The following is a 13,494-nucleotide window of genomic DNA, read 5'->3' on the forward strand; positions in this document are numbered from 1 at the left end:
ATAATGAACATATTCTACTGCAAGTTATTGGAGTACAATTCAAATACTACTTGTATGTCAAACTTATTCAACTCGTATGTAGATACCATTTTCTCAAGTGCAAAGTGCCATTTTTTTCCCCAGCTACCTAGTTTCACTAATAGCGTTATGCTAACTGCAGTTCTCCATGCCTACTGCAGCCAGTCATCTCCATGAAATTTAGTAAAGTCCATATCAAAACTGTCGGAGAGAAAATATTTCATAGTGACACCTGGTTCCTTTCTGGGAGTATCAAACTGTAATTTGAAAGCTAAAGTAAGAATTAACAACATCCTCAAAACCAACAGTATGACTATATCCACAGCCACACGCAACTTGCCTTCCACTACACCTCATAGCAAGGAATGCAGTCACACATACATGCTTGTAGCAAAATATTCCAACATTTCAAGGATTTTTATGAGAGTTTATTTTCTTAAAGGTAAAATAATTACATCTGCAAATGTACATAATTTTGTAAACCACAAAGCCCTTAATGCTGTTCAAAAGTTAAAGTCATACACAGATTCAGGAAAACTCAGAAATCTACAACATGTTTTTTTCCCACTCCACAATAACTTTTGGTTTCATAGCTCACTGCTTTCAGATTTGTTACATAATGCTTTTTTCAATTATATATGCGATATGTTGTATATAATTGATACTTGAAAAGGAAAGCATGCCTTAACAATCAGATATATTTATTTTTCACAATTTTATGAAATCAGTAGATTTTTTAGTATTTAATGAAAAACAATGCAGCAGTTATCAGCACTGACAGTCTGAATCTGAAGCTTAATGACTAACCGTGCTACAAAAGATAAGAAGTCAGACTCCAGAACATCTCCTTTCCACAGCCATTCATACTAAATGGAAATCAGCACTTGCAATGAAAGGGCAACAGCATAATTTAATAAGCAATATTTTAAAAATTACTCTTTACACAAATGTTTCATACTGTATTTTAAACCTGTCATAACATTTGTTATAAAATATCCTTTGCACAAACACATATTTACACACACAAGGAAAGATGAGAAACATGGCTTAAAAAAAAAAGTACTTCACTATCAAAAGGCTTAATAAATGTTTTTTAATCCAAGTTTAATTACTTACTCCACAAACATGTTATTAGAGTTACATCATTATACTGCCAGTAAAGTTCTATTCCAAACACTCAGTGACTAACATGAAGCAGAATGGGAACAAACTTAGCTTTTTCCTCACATTTATTGTGCCAATATGAAACTTTCCAGCCTTCGTGACAGGTCTGAGGATTTAAAAGGCATGCTTTAGCTACTTCCAAGTTCAGGGAAAGGCCAGGTAAGGTCTAAACATAGCTTTAAACATAAAGATGTTTTCCTATTCTTTTGACTCATTTATGCAAGAAATGGCCAGAATAAAAGTACATTGAATTAAATAAATGTGATTTTAGAAAAAAGCTAACCTTGTTAGACTTCGGTTACCTCATTGCTTTTCAGTTAATTTTGTTCTATCCAGCACAGAAAATACACCCCATACTATTTTAAGCTATTTATTCAAGTAAAAAAATAAGGTACATATTACATTTTAAGAAACTAGGAGACTGTATTTCAGTAAATATGAAGCTCTTCATATTATGAATCTGAATAAAATCTCTTCAGCTAGGAAAGCAACAGAAGCAGCTCTTTTGTATTGTGAAGTTGCTTGATTTCATTACATTACTGGCTCAAATCATACTTAGGTTTTGTTCCAAGATCAATTTCCATCTCTACGGGAATGACTGCCTTGATACAACTGGTGTTCCAAATGGCACTTCTGCACCCACTTCAAGGGAAGACAAAGATTGTGTGCTTTTGGCATTAGCATTACTGATGTAGCAAGTATAGGCTGTAAGCCAGCTGCTGCACTTTCTTCAGTTCCTAAATTCAACCCTTTTAAATATATGCTATTGCTACACAGAAGAAAAGCTTTGAATTTCTGGTAATTAGTTATGCAGTGTGTCCTTGCTACTCACTAGTAATAAAAATGTATATTATTAACAAGCATCAATATTTTCCACATTGCTATTTAAATACATCTGGAAAAACAATGACAGTTAAATTTTAAGAATCCAGTGTCATACTGCATTCAAACTTGGTCTTTGCTAATGTGTAAGCAGTTAAACAACTTGCAAACTGCAGCGTCAGACCACTAGAGGGAGTAAAAAACTACATATAATTTATGAGCTTCTAAAGCAGTAACTCAGTTCAAAACGTTCACAGAGAATGATCTGTGCTGCTTTACAACAAACGGGTAAGGAAAACTAAATAAATCAGAGGAATTCACGGGGATTAGCAGCTGCTGGGGATGAAACAATGGCTAAATGCCAGCAACCTCACTTGTTCATTGTTACAAGAAGGAAAAATGAAAAACGTGGTGTGTTCTCAGCAAACATTATTTTTCTGTGTTTGAAAAGAATAAAATTGGAGCGAATTGTTTCGGCTTCCCCTCCCCCCTCCCCCCCCCCCAAATAATGTTAATAATTGGAGGGAAGTCTTAAAGTTTTGTACATAGTAGTCCTGAAACAAAGGATTGTCATCTTCAATCTCATCATATCCCTCTGATTAGCTTGGGAAGTGCCTGTGACACCCCATGAAAAGGAAGGCAGAAGAGCAGTAAGACACAGTCTGACATGACCCTAGGGGAAAAACCTGGAAAACTACATCCATGCTTACTTATATCATGATTTTCCAAAGGCAAGGCTCTTTTCAGAGAGGAGACTTCCTAGAATCAGCTGGGCAAATTCCAAGAGACCTGTACTTCAGATGGGTAGGAACACTAGGAGCTGGCAACACATGGACTCAATAAGAGCTGGCTGCCATTTCTGCATTGCAGTCAAGAGACCTGGCCAGTCAGTCTACCTCTGGCTATAACAACTGGCAGAACCACCAAAATACTAGTATTAGGTTTTGGAAATAAAACTTCACGTAAATGATACAGCATTTACAAATAGATTAATAAAGAAAATGAGAACTCAAATTTGGAGACTTGTGACAAAGAAATGTATGTAAAAATATAGATCTGTTTTTAAAGCTATCAAGGAGATTTAACTGTTTGGTTAAATATCAAAGAGATGGTGGATTCTTCAACCTCGTGTCTCCAGAACAAGACTGTATGCTTTTAAAGTAACATGAATTGGTGAAATGCAAGTTATTTGCTCAACAGAAGACAATTTACATTTGAAAACCTTTTATACACAGGGTCTCACAAATGAGACCATAAGCAGTTCCCCAAAATCACTGGTGCATTGTGCACTGGCAGCCTACAAAATGCCTGTCATCACCAGAAAGGCTGTGAGAGCAAAGCAGTGGACATCATTCTGCTGCAGTTCTGCAAACCATGGCACATCCATAGCTGGGTGCTGTGTGCATTTCCTATGTTCTTGCTATATTCAGTTGGCTTCACACACAGCAACTTATATCTCAGCCTATTCAACCTTTTGCATTTCTACTACGTAACACTTGTAATTTTTAGCAGAAAGCCAAATTTTGCCTGCACCTTCTGAGATTCCACAGATATCACCATTTTCCCTCTTCGTGAGCTGCATTACGTAGCAGCTCCTTTCTACAAGAAGTTGCACTGAATCTTGTCAGGGAATGATCAGGACTGATGCATAGCTTCTTTAATATACTCTAATAGACGTTAACGTGATCAAAGAAGTCTCAGAAGAGTCAACATTTGTCTGAGGACAGAGAACGGGTAATTTTGAGTCTGCTTCATTGCCCAGGACATCATTCTACCTATCAGTGCACATGGGAACAGTATATATTAGACGGATTGATAAAAGCGAGTATAATAGCAAGAGTGCTACTGTGACTACAGTTCACTGGTGAAAGATATCAACTATGCATTCTGTGGGCTTTAACTTTTTATCTTCAGATTACAGAGACAATTAATGAATGAATTTTCTAAGGATCAACTGTCAGTTTTCAACCTTGCAGCACTCCAGTTGGGGCAAAATACAGCTTCTTAAAGAAAAAAAAAAAAAGCCTTAAGTTTCACATCCGTAGGACACAGCAAATATCTACTGCTTCCAACTCGATCCTACTTCAAAGTATAGCCAAATCTGACTCCAGCATACATTTCTATTCAAGTATGAAGGTCTATCCTTTTAGGTGGTTACTCACTATAAGGTAAATGATTTTTTTGAACTTTTTCTTTTTGGACTTCTAAAATTTTTCACTCCATTTAGCAAATGTAACAGTTGCTTGAAGAAAAATATTCATTAACCACTGCATCTTAAGCTAGAAAGACTAGAAGAAACTGAATTAAAAGGGTTAACATAAACAGAAAGTTCACGAAAAGAACAGAGTAATGAGTGTTTTTTGCTCTCCTAAAAACCCCAAAACTGCATAACACACTTTGCCCACGTGTATCCTGGAAGAGTGTTTTGGTTTCTGTTGTTTGTTTTTAAATACACTGATAACATAACACCACAGGCATATTCATACTTTTTTTTTTTTTTTTTGTCAAGCTCCTGACAGTGCTGGAGATTGGATCAGTCTAAGCTGTTACAAATGCTATCAGTCTACTCTAGAAAGTAGTTTGGATACTTCTCCCTCCTGCCACAGAAGTAGCGCATAACTAACAACAGACACCTTGGGTTACTACCTACAAAGGTGGATTCATCTGAGTACCATGTGCATAAAATTCATATACTCAGTTTTATTTTTAACTTTTTTTTTCACAAAAAGTTACCAGCATGACTTTAAGTGTCAGTGGAACAACAGGCATGCAAGATCACCAGCTATCCAGGAGAATACCAATGCTGCTTTATGCTGTGCACAGTTCAAAAAGCCTCTCCTAAGGGAAACTAAGGTTCCCCCTCCCGTTTATATGCTCCCTTCAAGTACTGGAAGGCCACAATGAGGTCTCCTTGGAGCCTCCTCTTCTCCAAGCTAAAGCAAACCCAGTTCCCTCAACCTTTCCTCATAGCAGCGGTGCTCCAGCCCTCTGATCATCTTAGAGGCCCTCCTCTGAACCCGCTCTGAGGGCTCCACATCCTTCCATTACTGGGGGCTCCAGGCCAGGATGCAGTCTGCAGATGGGGCCTGAGTTGTTCATAATGACATAATGTACTTCTTTAGATTGCTTTGCACTAACTTTGAAGCCACCACAGTGGTTACTCACACAATTTAAGGCAACAAAAAAAAACTGTTTTCTTGTGTCTGAACACCATGACCTGGAAAAGAAAATAGACTGAAGATCAAAACATATTATGAGTTATCATCCCAACACAGACAAAGGACATGATCAACTCAAAAGCTGCTGTTCATTCCTTGGAGGTTAGTAAGACTGGCATGTAAAGGGAAGTACCTCTTAAGGGAGAAGCTCCACCAATAGATTTTCATAAGCCAATAATTCTGACAGGCAGGACACCAGGCTGAGCTTACCACCCTCTGGATCAGCCTGGTTAAGCTTTAACAGCTTTAGAGAGAAGAACATTCAACCAGCACCTGGATCTGCAAAAATCTGATGACTTTTGGAGATGTCTTCCAGCAAACAGCTTGTTTTTCTTCCATTACTGCATTCACAGAATGGTCACACCTCTTCTACTTTTTTCCACATTAAAAATAAATAAATAAATAAATAAATCCACATTTCATTTCCTGAATATCCCAAAGCTGGGTAAAATAAATTATTAAAATTCTTCAGCTTCCTTTTTGGTAAAATTCTGCTGCAAAGTTTTGCATTTTTTGACATGACTAAGAATTTTGGAGATAAGCATGTACTTCACTATAATCCGTTGAAAAATGGTATAAAATGAGTTAAGGAAATCAAGACTGAACATGTACGTATTGATGCCTTAGAAGTTAGACAATGGCACCACTCCCCTCCAAGAAAAACATTGATAGGTAAGTATTTTTTTTTTCCTCAAAAAGTTTGGAAGGATCTTTAGTACATTCTTCAAAAACAATTCTTTGAAATCAGAATGTCCTGTAAATTATGAGCTCAATACTCCTTTTTTGCATTTCTTTGCCTCTTCTCCCTCCCTGCCAACACTGAAACAAGAAATAGCACGTCCTGTTCAACTTAGTGCAAATTAACACAGCCTGCTCCTTTATAACTAGCTGTCAGAATTCCTCACTAATGTATTCCTGCATTTACAACTTCAAAAGGTAAAGGTAGGAAATTATAGAGGATATATTCTACTGGCATTCTGGTAAAAGACTAATAAAAAACAATACTGCAGATTTTCTTCTCCATAAGTGAAGGAGATCAGTGCAATAGGGTCTGGATAATCTCAGAGGTCTTTTCCAACCTTGGCAATCCTATGACATTTGGAAGCAACAAAATTTGCTGCCCCAGCACCTTGATGATTAGACTGCCAAGGTTGAAAGCCAATGCCAAACTTTTATTCACATTTGCAATACAGATGTGAGTTACGATTAAAGGCTTGTTCTGTCTCACTTCGGTGTTCCCTTGAAAGAGATCTCAAGTTTTCCTTCCAGTCTGACAGTCTTTAAATCACACCAAGTGGCCTGATGTGGCAAATAAATTATACAGAATAGTATTAACACTTGACCTTTACAGCAGCAGGGATATAGCACCTTGAGTTCTGATTTACACAATCACTGTACAATAAAGTTACAGTGGAATCCTGTTTCCTCAAGTATGCATAGCTTTAAGAGAGTAAGTATTATGTATAGCTGAGCTACATATTCAAAGGAGAAATCACTAAAGAGACATCAGAGAAAAGATTTGAGAACTCACTACTTTCGTGAATTAATTTAGTTTCTCTTCCTCACAATACATTTATTTTAAAAGGAAACAGGATAAAGACTTAAGTATGAGTACATTCCTTCAGACCATACAATGGTACTCTGATTTCCTTGTCACTCGTAAACACAAGTTGGAGCAAACCTTCAGCACTGTCCCTTTTTGCATCACAGACTGCAAACTTTTTTCCTTTCTTCTCACTTTGCCATAATTACAAAAACTGGTTTATACATGAAACATATTTTAGCAGACCTGAAAAGTGTCAAACACAAGATTACAATGAGAACTGATATAAAATGCACTAAGATAAATTTTGTTATGGTCTGCAAATATTAGTAATATAGATCTATGTAAAACTAAACTAGCAAAGAACAGTGATTACCTTTCCCAGAAGAATTCTTTTGGTAGGTCACAAGGCCTTATCCCAAAACCTTAGATTTTCCTCTTCCTTATGAAAATAAGCCTTCTGTCACAATCATACGAAGAGAATAATGCATTTTAAAAGAACAGTGACAAAGAAAATCAAACAAACATAAATGAGATCCCAATTTTAAGATTTGATGAAGTTTGATTTGTTGACAAGAGTAAAATTACATTTGTATTGAGAAAAATGCAGTAAGCTTGCAATCAACTTGTAGTTTCATCTGTGACAGGTTTTTGAACAGCTCCTTAGCAATTAAAGAGCTCTGCTTTTCTTGGCTTTATTGTTAGCATTTCAAAAGAATTTAGCATAACTGCACAGGATTTTTTATTTTTTTATTTTTTTGATACAGCCAGATTAGTTGCCAACACGTGTGAATAGCAGGGACTCCTTTCTACATTTGAATAGAATACAAGCTTTCAAAAATTGCAGTAATGCATTAAGTTTTGCAGTGTTTCACTGCTACTTCAAAAACAATCCCTTTTATTATTAGCATTCACCAAGATGTCTCAGTGAAGTTGACAGAACACAGGCTGGCTGAGAGGTAATAACACCCGAACCAGGAGAAGACCAGAGCTGGGGGCCAGGAAGACCAGGAACAGCCCTGAGGGTGACAGGAGGCATCCAAACCAGTCTGTACCATCTCATCTCACTTACCATTGACTCCCAAGAAATCTGGAATTTTCCTTTCCACCAAAAAGAACATGAAGACCATTAAAAAAGTGTGCTTTATTCAAATTCACATAATTTCAGGTGTCTTACATTTCTCTGCTCTTGTTGCATCCAGGCACAACAGACAAGACTACTCCCACTAGTTTAAGTAATTGAGAGCATCATTACTCTGTCCTAGTACACAGTACTGGAATAATCCTGATTCCTAGATTGTCTTTCCTATGTAGGTGCTCTGAACACCCAGTATGTATTGAAAAAGCGAAACACAAAAGTGACAGAGAGTGGGCAAGAGCTAGCCAATAGCCTGCAATATTACTTTTTACAGACTCCAGAGCCCTGTGGATCAAGAGAGCTAACTCAGAAGCATTTCTGACAGGTAAACAAAGATCAAGACACAGAAGCAGAAGCGTGCTATCTCCTGAAGGAAGGGAATGCAACGTTATGCAATGTAAAATTCAGTGAAAGACTGTCATATACGGGAAAAAAGAATGAAAACAGTAAGATTTGTTATAAAAATACCTGGAATTATACCTAATGAATAACAAAAAAGTCACCTGAAGCCTCTCATTACTGATCTCCCTTAACCTTCTTCCTCTTCTGCAGCACTCCCCTTGTCTGCTCCTCTGAATCTGTGCAAGTCAAGAATTCATACAGTAAGTAAAGGGTCTCTTAAAAAAGGTCTATTACTTTCAGCTGAGGCCTCGATTTGTGCAACAGAGCATGAATCTACACGCATGCACATAATACGCACTGGAAACATTACGAGACTTCTACAACACTTCATCAGAACTAATAAAACGTATAAGAGAATCATGTGATTTTTAAATTTTTTCTTAACCAAGACAGCATTCTGCTCCTGGATGAGTGCAAGAGAACATGGCTGCGCAGGTACCGTTATTTTGTTCCAAAAAGCAGCCATGGAAAAAGGCAGAGAAAATACACACATCAGCACTGCCAACTCAGAAGTTTCAAATCATTCTGATGCAATACTGTATTTTTATGTTCTCTCTCAGAACTGTTAATATAGTATTTTAATCAAGATATTTTCTGTAGCAGTAAACAATACAAATGCCAAATGCCCAGATCATTCTACCAAGAAACAAACATTTCACTTGCTTTTCCTTACAAAAAGGGTAGAAACTTCACTAAGTCAGAGGAACAGTAAAAATATAACCTTCTTCGTATTCCTCTAAAACCTTTAACATTATTAATATCTGCATTTCAAGAAATATTACAAAGAAATAGCTTTAGCAACATAGTAGCTAGTACATTTAAGGCTAATATAAACATCTTTAATGATAAGAAATTTTCAAAGAATCTTTCAAAGAAATCTGCCCACAACATTGCTGACTGTGTCACATGTGATAATAGCAAAGAAAAATCATTACTAGACATTAAGGTTGTTTGACCCATAGCAGCACTGTAAATGAAATTTGAGTATAAACAATTTACAGTCTAACACTTCTTTAAGATGGCAATAAGAAGTATTATACGTAATAATCAAGATTAGCTTGTAGATTTCAGATTTGAAATAGTGGTATGAATATTAGAAATTTGGTCCATGTTTATCATATACTTTGAGAGCCAGGCTGGGCAACAGATTAAGCTGAGACAGAACATCTTTCTGCCATGAGTAAATAGCCTCCTGCATTTGAACAAAAAGTGAACCTACTCTTGAGCTGCCTAGATTGCAAATCCAGTTTTATCAGTGTAAACAGAAGTTGTTTATGTAAAGATGCCTATCTATAAACCCAAGCAGCTTAGTGTCCAATATAAGAGATCTGTTACCCAGAGGCAGTAGAAAGTCAGAGGTGATAATATTTCAGCTGTCCCAAGTAACTGGTTCAAAGCAAATGCAAGTCAACAGCTAGGAGTACTTACCCAGACCAAAAAAACCATCCTGTTTTTAATTTTTTTTTTATTAAATAACTACTGGTAGAGCACAAAGAAGAAAGAGAAATATTATTGAGTAAAAGTTGTATTTGATGCAAGTGATCTAATAATTTTAGATTCACAACAATCTCTCAATACCTGTGTGGGAAAAAAAAAAGCCAACACCAGACAACACAGCCATCATTTGCAGCATACAGTTTCTCGTATGAATCTTCTTTTTCTCGTTTCATCAGTTTGTCAGGCATCAGCTTAAATTTCCCAAGAGAGAAACAAATGTATGATCCTTCTCACTTTAAAAAAAAGTTATTTCACAAGGGTCAAAATATTCCAGAACTATTTGGTATCCAAAAGATTTTTTGCTACTCTTGAAAGAAATCAAACCCAAAATTGCTTTTTTGTTTTTTTTCCTCACTAAGACGACAATAAATTCCAAGAACTCCTTAAGGTATAAAATTTAAGAACAACCTTCTCTCCCTCCCTCAATTTACTTGTACTGTCTACACAATAAGTATTAATTGTGGATTGTTGTTTTTGTACTTACAGCAAGTTTATTGGGGAGAGGGAAAGTATTCTTTTACAAATGAGCCATTTTCACTATTGAGATCACTTCCAAAGAGAGCATTCAGAAAGCAAACCTGAATATATTACATTGACAATTATTTTTCCAATATTTTAACATCAGCCACTTAAAATCGGTTGTGTTATTAGCACATATACTGATCTTTAAATACACTACCTCTACATAAACAGTGCAAATCTCAATATTCACATCAACCTGAAATTAATGCTGCAATTACTGTTGACATTCACATCAAGAAAGTAGTAAACTATTTCACATGAGCAATTCCAAAACCTCAGAATGCCATTATTAATATTAAAGAAACACAGAACAAACATGTTGGGCTTCAAAGCCTTGTTTTGATACACACAATCCCTGTAAACATGGATGTATTGTATCTGTCAATACTGATATCTGATGTAATTCTATAAATAAAACCACTGATATAAACAATTTCTATATCTTTTTTTTTTTTTTTTTTGCATAGGGTTTGGATTAAGTTTACTTCATAGTAGAACAAGCTTTTAACAAATTCCTCATGTCAATTATTCTACCATCACAGACATTTAGGCATTTAATTGACTTTACGCAATGACTTGCTCTGACTTTAGTGGAAACTTACATCTAAGCATTTGCAAAACTGGAGTTGTCTCTAGACATGGAGAATACGAGCAATAAAAGAGCTCTCCATAAATTTATAAAATATGCTGATTCAAAAGTTTATGCTGATGTTTCTGTAAGTCACATTTATGATTCCAAACAGTTATGTACATACTATACTATCACAGTAGGAAATACTTCACTGTAGAACACCACAGTGAACAAGTTGTGAAGCACAGTGTTCAATATAATTTCCCTTTAGTATTCCCAGTGCATAAGTTGTTAACAACTACACTACACACAAGGTGCCCAGGTCTAGTATTTGTTATATACAATGTAAAAGCAGGATAGAAAGAGTTTTGCAGTTTTAAGAAAGGAATGGAAACAGCAAATAATATACAGGGATTCACTCCTGCAAAGTACAGAATTCTCCTTCACAATGACCACAACCACCACATAATGTGGATTTCAGGTCACTCAATCCAATAAAACAGTGCTCAGCACCTTGTAGGAAGAGAAATCTGAGTGCACTTTATTATAAAACATCTCATTTTGATGTTATAAAGTGCAAAGAAAACATATATTCTAATATTTTACAGTCACTATTATACTGACGTATTTGCACAATGCAAAATTCAAATAACTTGGTATATATTTGTATGGACCCTATAATAACAAATGCTGAAACTGGAGTTTTTGCCTTTTTAAAAAAATCTCAGTATTTTAAAGTTCTTGTGTAAATATAAAAAGAAAATATAAATTATAATTAATTCTTGAAATAGATATTTTAACACGTGACCATTTTTCAAACATTCAATATGAAATTTCACTTTCTGTAATATCACTATGTTTTAGAATCTGTAAAACATTTTAAAAGTTATTAACTTCAAAAAGTAGAAATAAAAATTACTGTATCACAGTACTAGACACGTCACCTTAGGCATCTTTTACTCTAGATGTTTTCTAAAAAATTAAATAAATAAAATCTAAGATATTCTCAATTGTTTAAAACAAGATACACGGAGCAACTTTTTAATGCAACCTAAGAGTTGCATAATACTTCATTTTGCTCTTAAAATTCAAATAAATGGCATAGAATGTAATCCCAAATTTAAGAGGCCTTTGAGTACTTCACTTCTTTGGTGGATTGTACCAATCATTCCTTGTGTACAGGAAGAATCAAATGCTATGAGATTCTTCACATAGCTGGACATATTTATTTAAGCAGAAGATTCAAGAGTTCTATGTTTTACAGAGTTTTCTTTTCTTTTAATGGCAGAGAAGAAACTGGGCGGAAGATTCTGATGCTGAGAAACAGCTTTCCTCCAAGCTGTACCAAGGGCAGAATAGCTCCTTACTATGAGGAGCTTGACTGCAGACTAGTAATTTATCCCAAGTGAATATAATGTTGGTTGTAATACAGTATTATACCATATCCAGTGATACCAAACGTAATGCTAAAAAGAAATGTATTGAAATATGAAGCTAAAAAGGTATGACTGAAATACATTACTAAAGCGGCGGACATATTTCTGTGGCCTGTAAGCCACAGGGAGGAGGGGTGGGAGAAGACAAAGGTACTGCCCAGTTTATAACCACGCAAATCTTCAAGACAAAACATTCTCTGCTTTTCAGTCAGAGAACTGGAAGATAGTTTCTGGGTTATTGCTGTCTGTAGGGTTAGTTGGCTGCAGTGTCTTTGTAGGTGTAGTTTTACCATGAGAATGAGAGGAAGAAGAATGTGAACTTTCACTGGAGCTGCTACGTGTCTCTGTGCTTGTACTCGTTTTTTTCATTTTTCTTCTCTTTGCAAGAGGTGCCTTGTCAACATTCTGGAGACAAAATCCTTCCCTTTTGTACTTGTTAAAGGCCTGTTTAAAAATAAAAGGTAATTCTAATGTTTTTACGAGGTGTAAGACATTTTACGACTAATAGATTTTAATGAATACTCAACGGTAAATTATAAGATAAACTGTAATTTCTTGACAGATTATTACTAATTATTTTAGTTATATCAGTAATTTTAGTAGCCTTTACATATATTTAAAGACACAATTTGTCATTATCCATATTTGAGTAACACATAACATTAACTGGCATTTTTCCTTCCCTGTTCTTCTAAGTTTTTTTTTTTTTTTTTTTTTGAGACTTAAACTACATTAAGACTATATTTTCAGGAAGTACACTTGGTTAAATAAAACTTTTCCTTCTGCTCAAATTATTTTGCATTATTGAGACCTCTCAAAAAAAACAAGTACTTCAGCACAAAAATGCACAATTTCAGTCCATTTTCTGTAGAAGGAATAATGAGAATCAATACCATGCTTGTACAACATGGCTGAAATTCAAACTTATTTAATAAACATATATTGGTAGATGAGCAGGTCTACTTAAAATGTATCCATAATACTTGAAATATAAATCACAGAATCACAGAATTGTAGGGGTTGGAAGGGACCTCCTGAGATCATCGAGTCCAACCCCCCTGCCAAAGCAGGTTCCCTACACCAGGTAGCACAGGTAGGCATCCAGGCAGGTCTTGAACATCTCCAGAGAAGGAGACTCCACCACCTCCCTGGGCAGCCTGTTC

General features: G+C 35.6%; 1 protein-coding gene across 4 annotated transcripts in view; it reads right to left on the reverse strand.

The window, feature by feature from the left end:
• Positions 1-10,705: 10,705 nt before the first annotated feature.
• RPS6KA5 (ribosomal protein S6 kinase A5) overlaps positions 10,706-13,494 on the reverse strand; it is a 63,718-nt gene continuing 60,929 nt past the window's right edge. For all 4 annotated transcript variants that reach the window (XM_042865041.1, XM_042865066.1, XM_042865049.1 and 1 more), the window contains one exon: positions 10,706-12,775. In XM_042865041.1, coding sequence (XP_042720975.1) covers positions 12,536-12,775 — 240 coding nt within the window. In that variant the 3' untranslated portion in view covers positions 10,706-12,535. The remainder of the gene's footprint in view (positions 12,776-13,494) is intronic.

Source organism: Lagopus leucura, unplaced genomic scaffold (assembly GCF_019238085.1).
Source record: "Lagopus leucura isolate 7727_CA_CO unplaced genomic scaffold, USGS_WTPT01 Super-Scaffold_1, whole genome shotgun sequence".
Classification (NCBI taxonomy): Eukaryota; Metazoa; Chordata; class Aves; order Galliformes; family Phasianidae; genus Lagopus; species Lagopus leucura.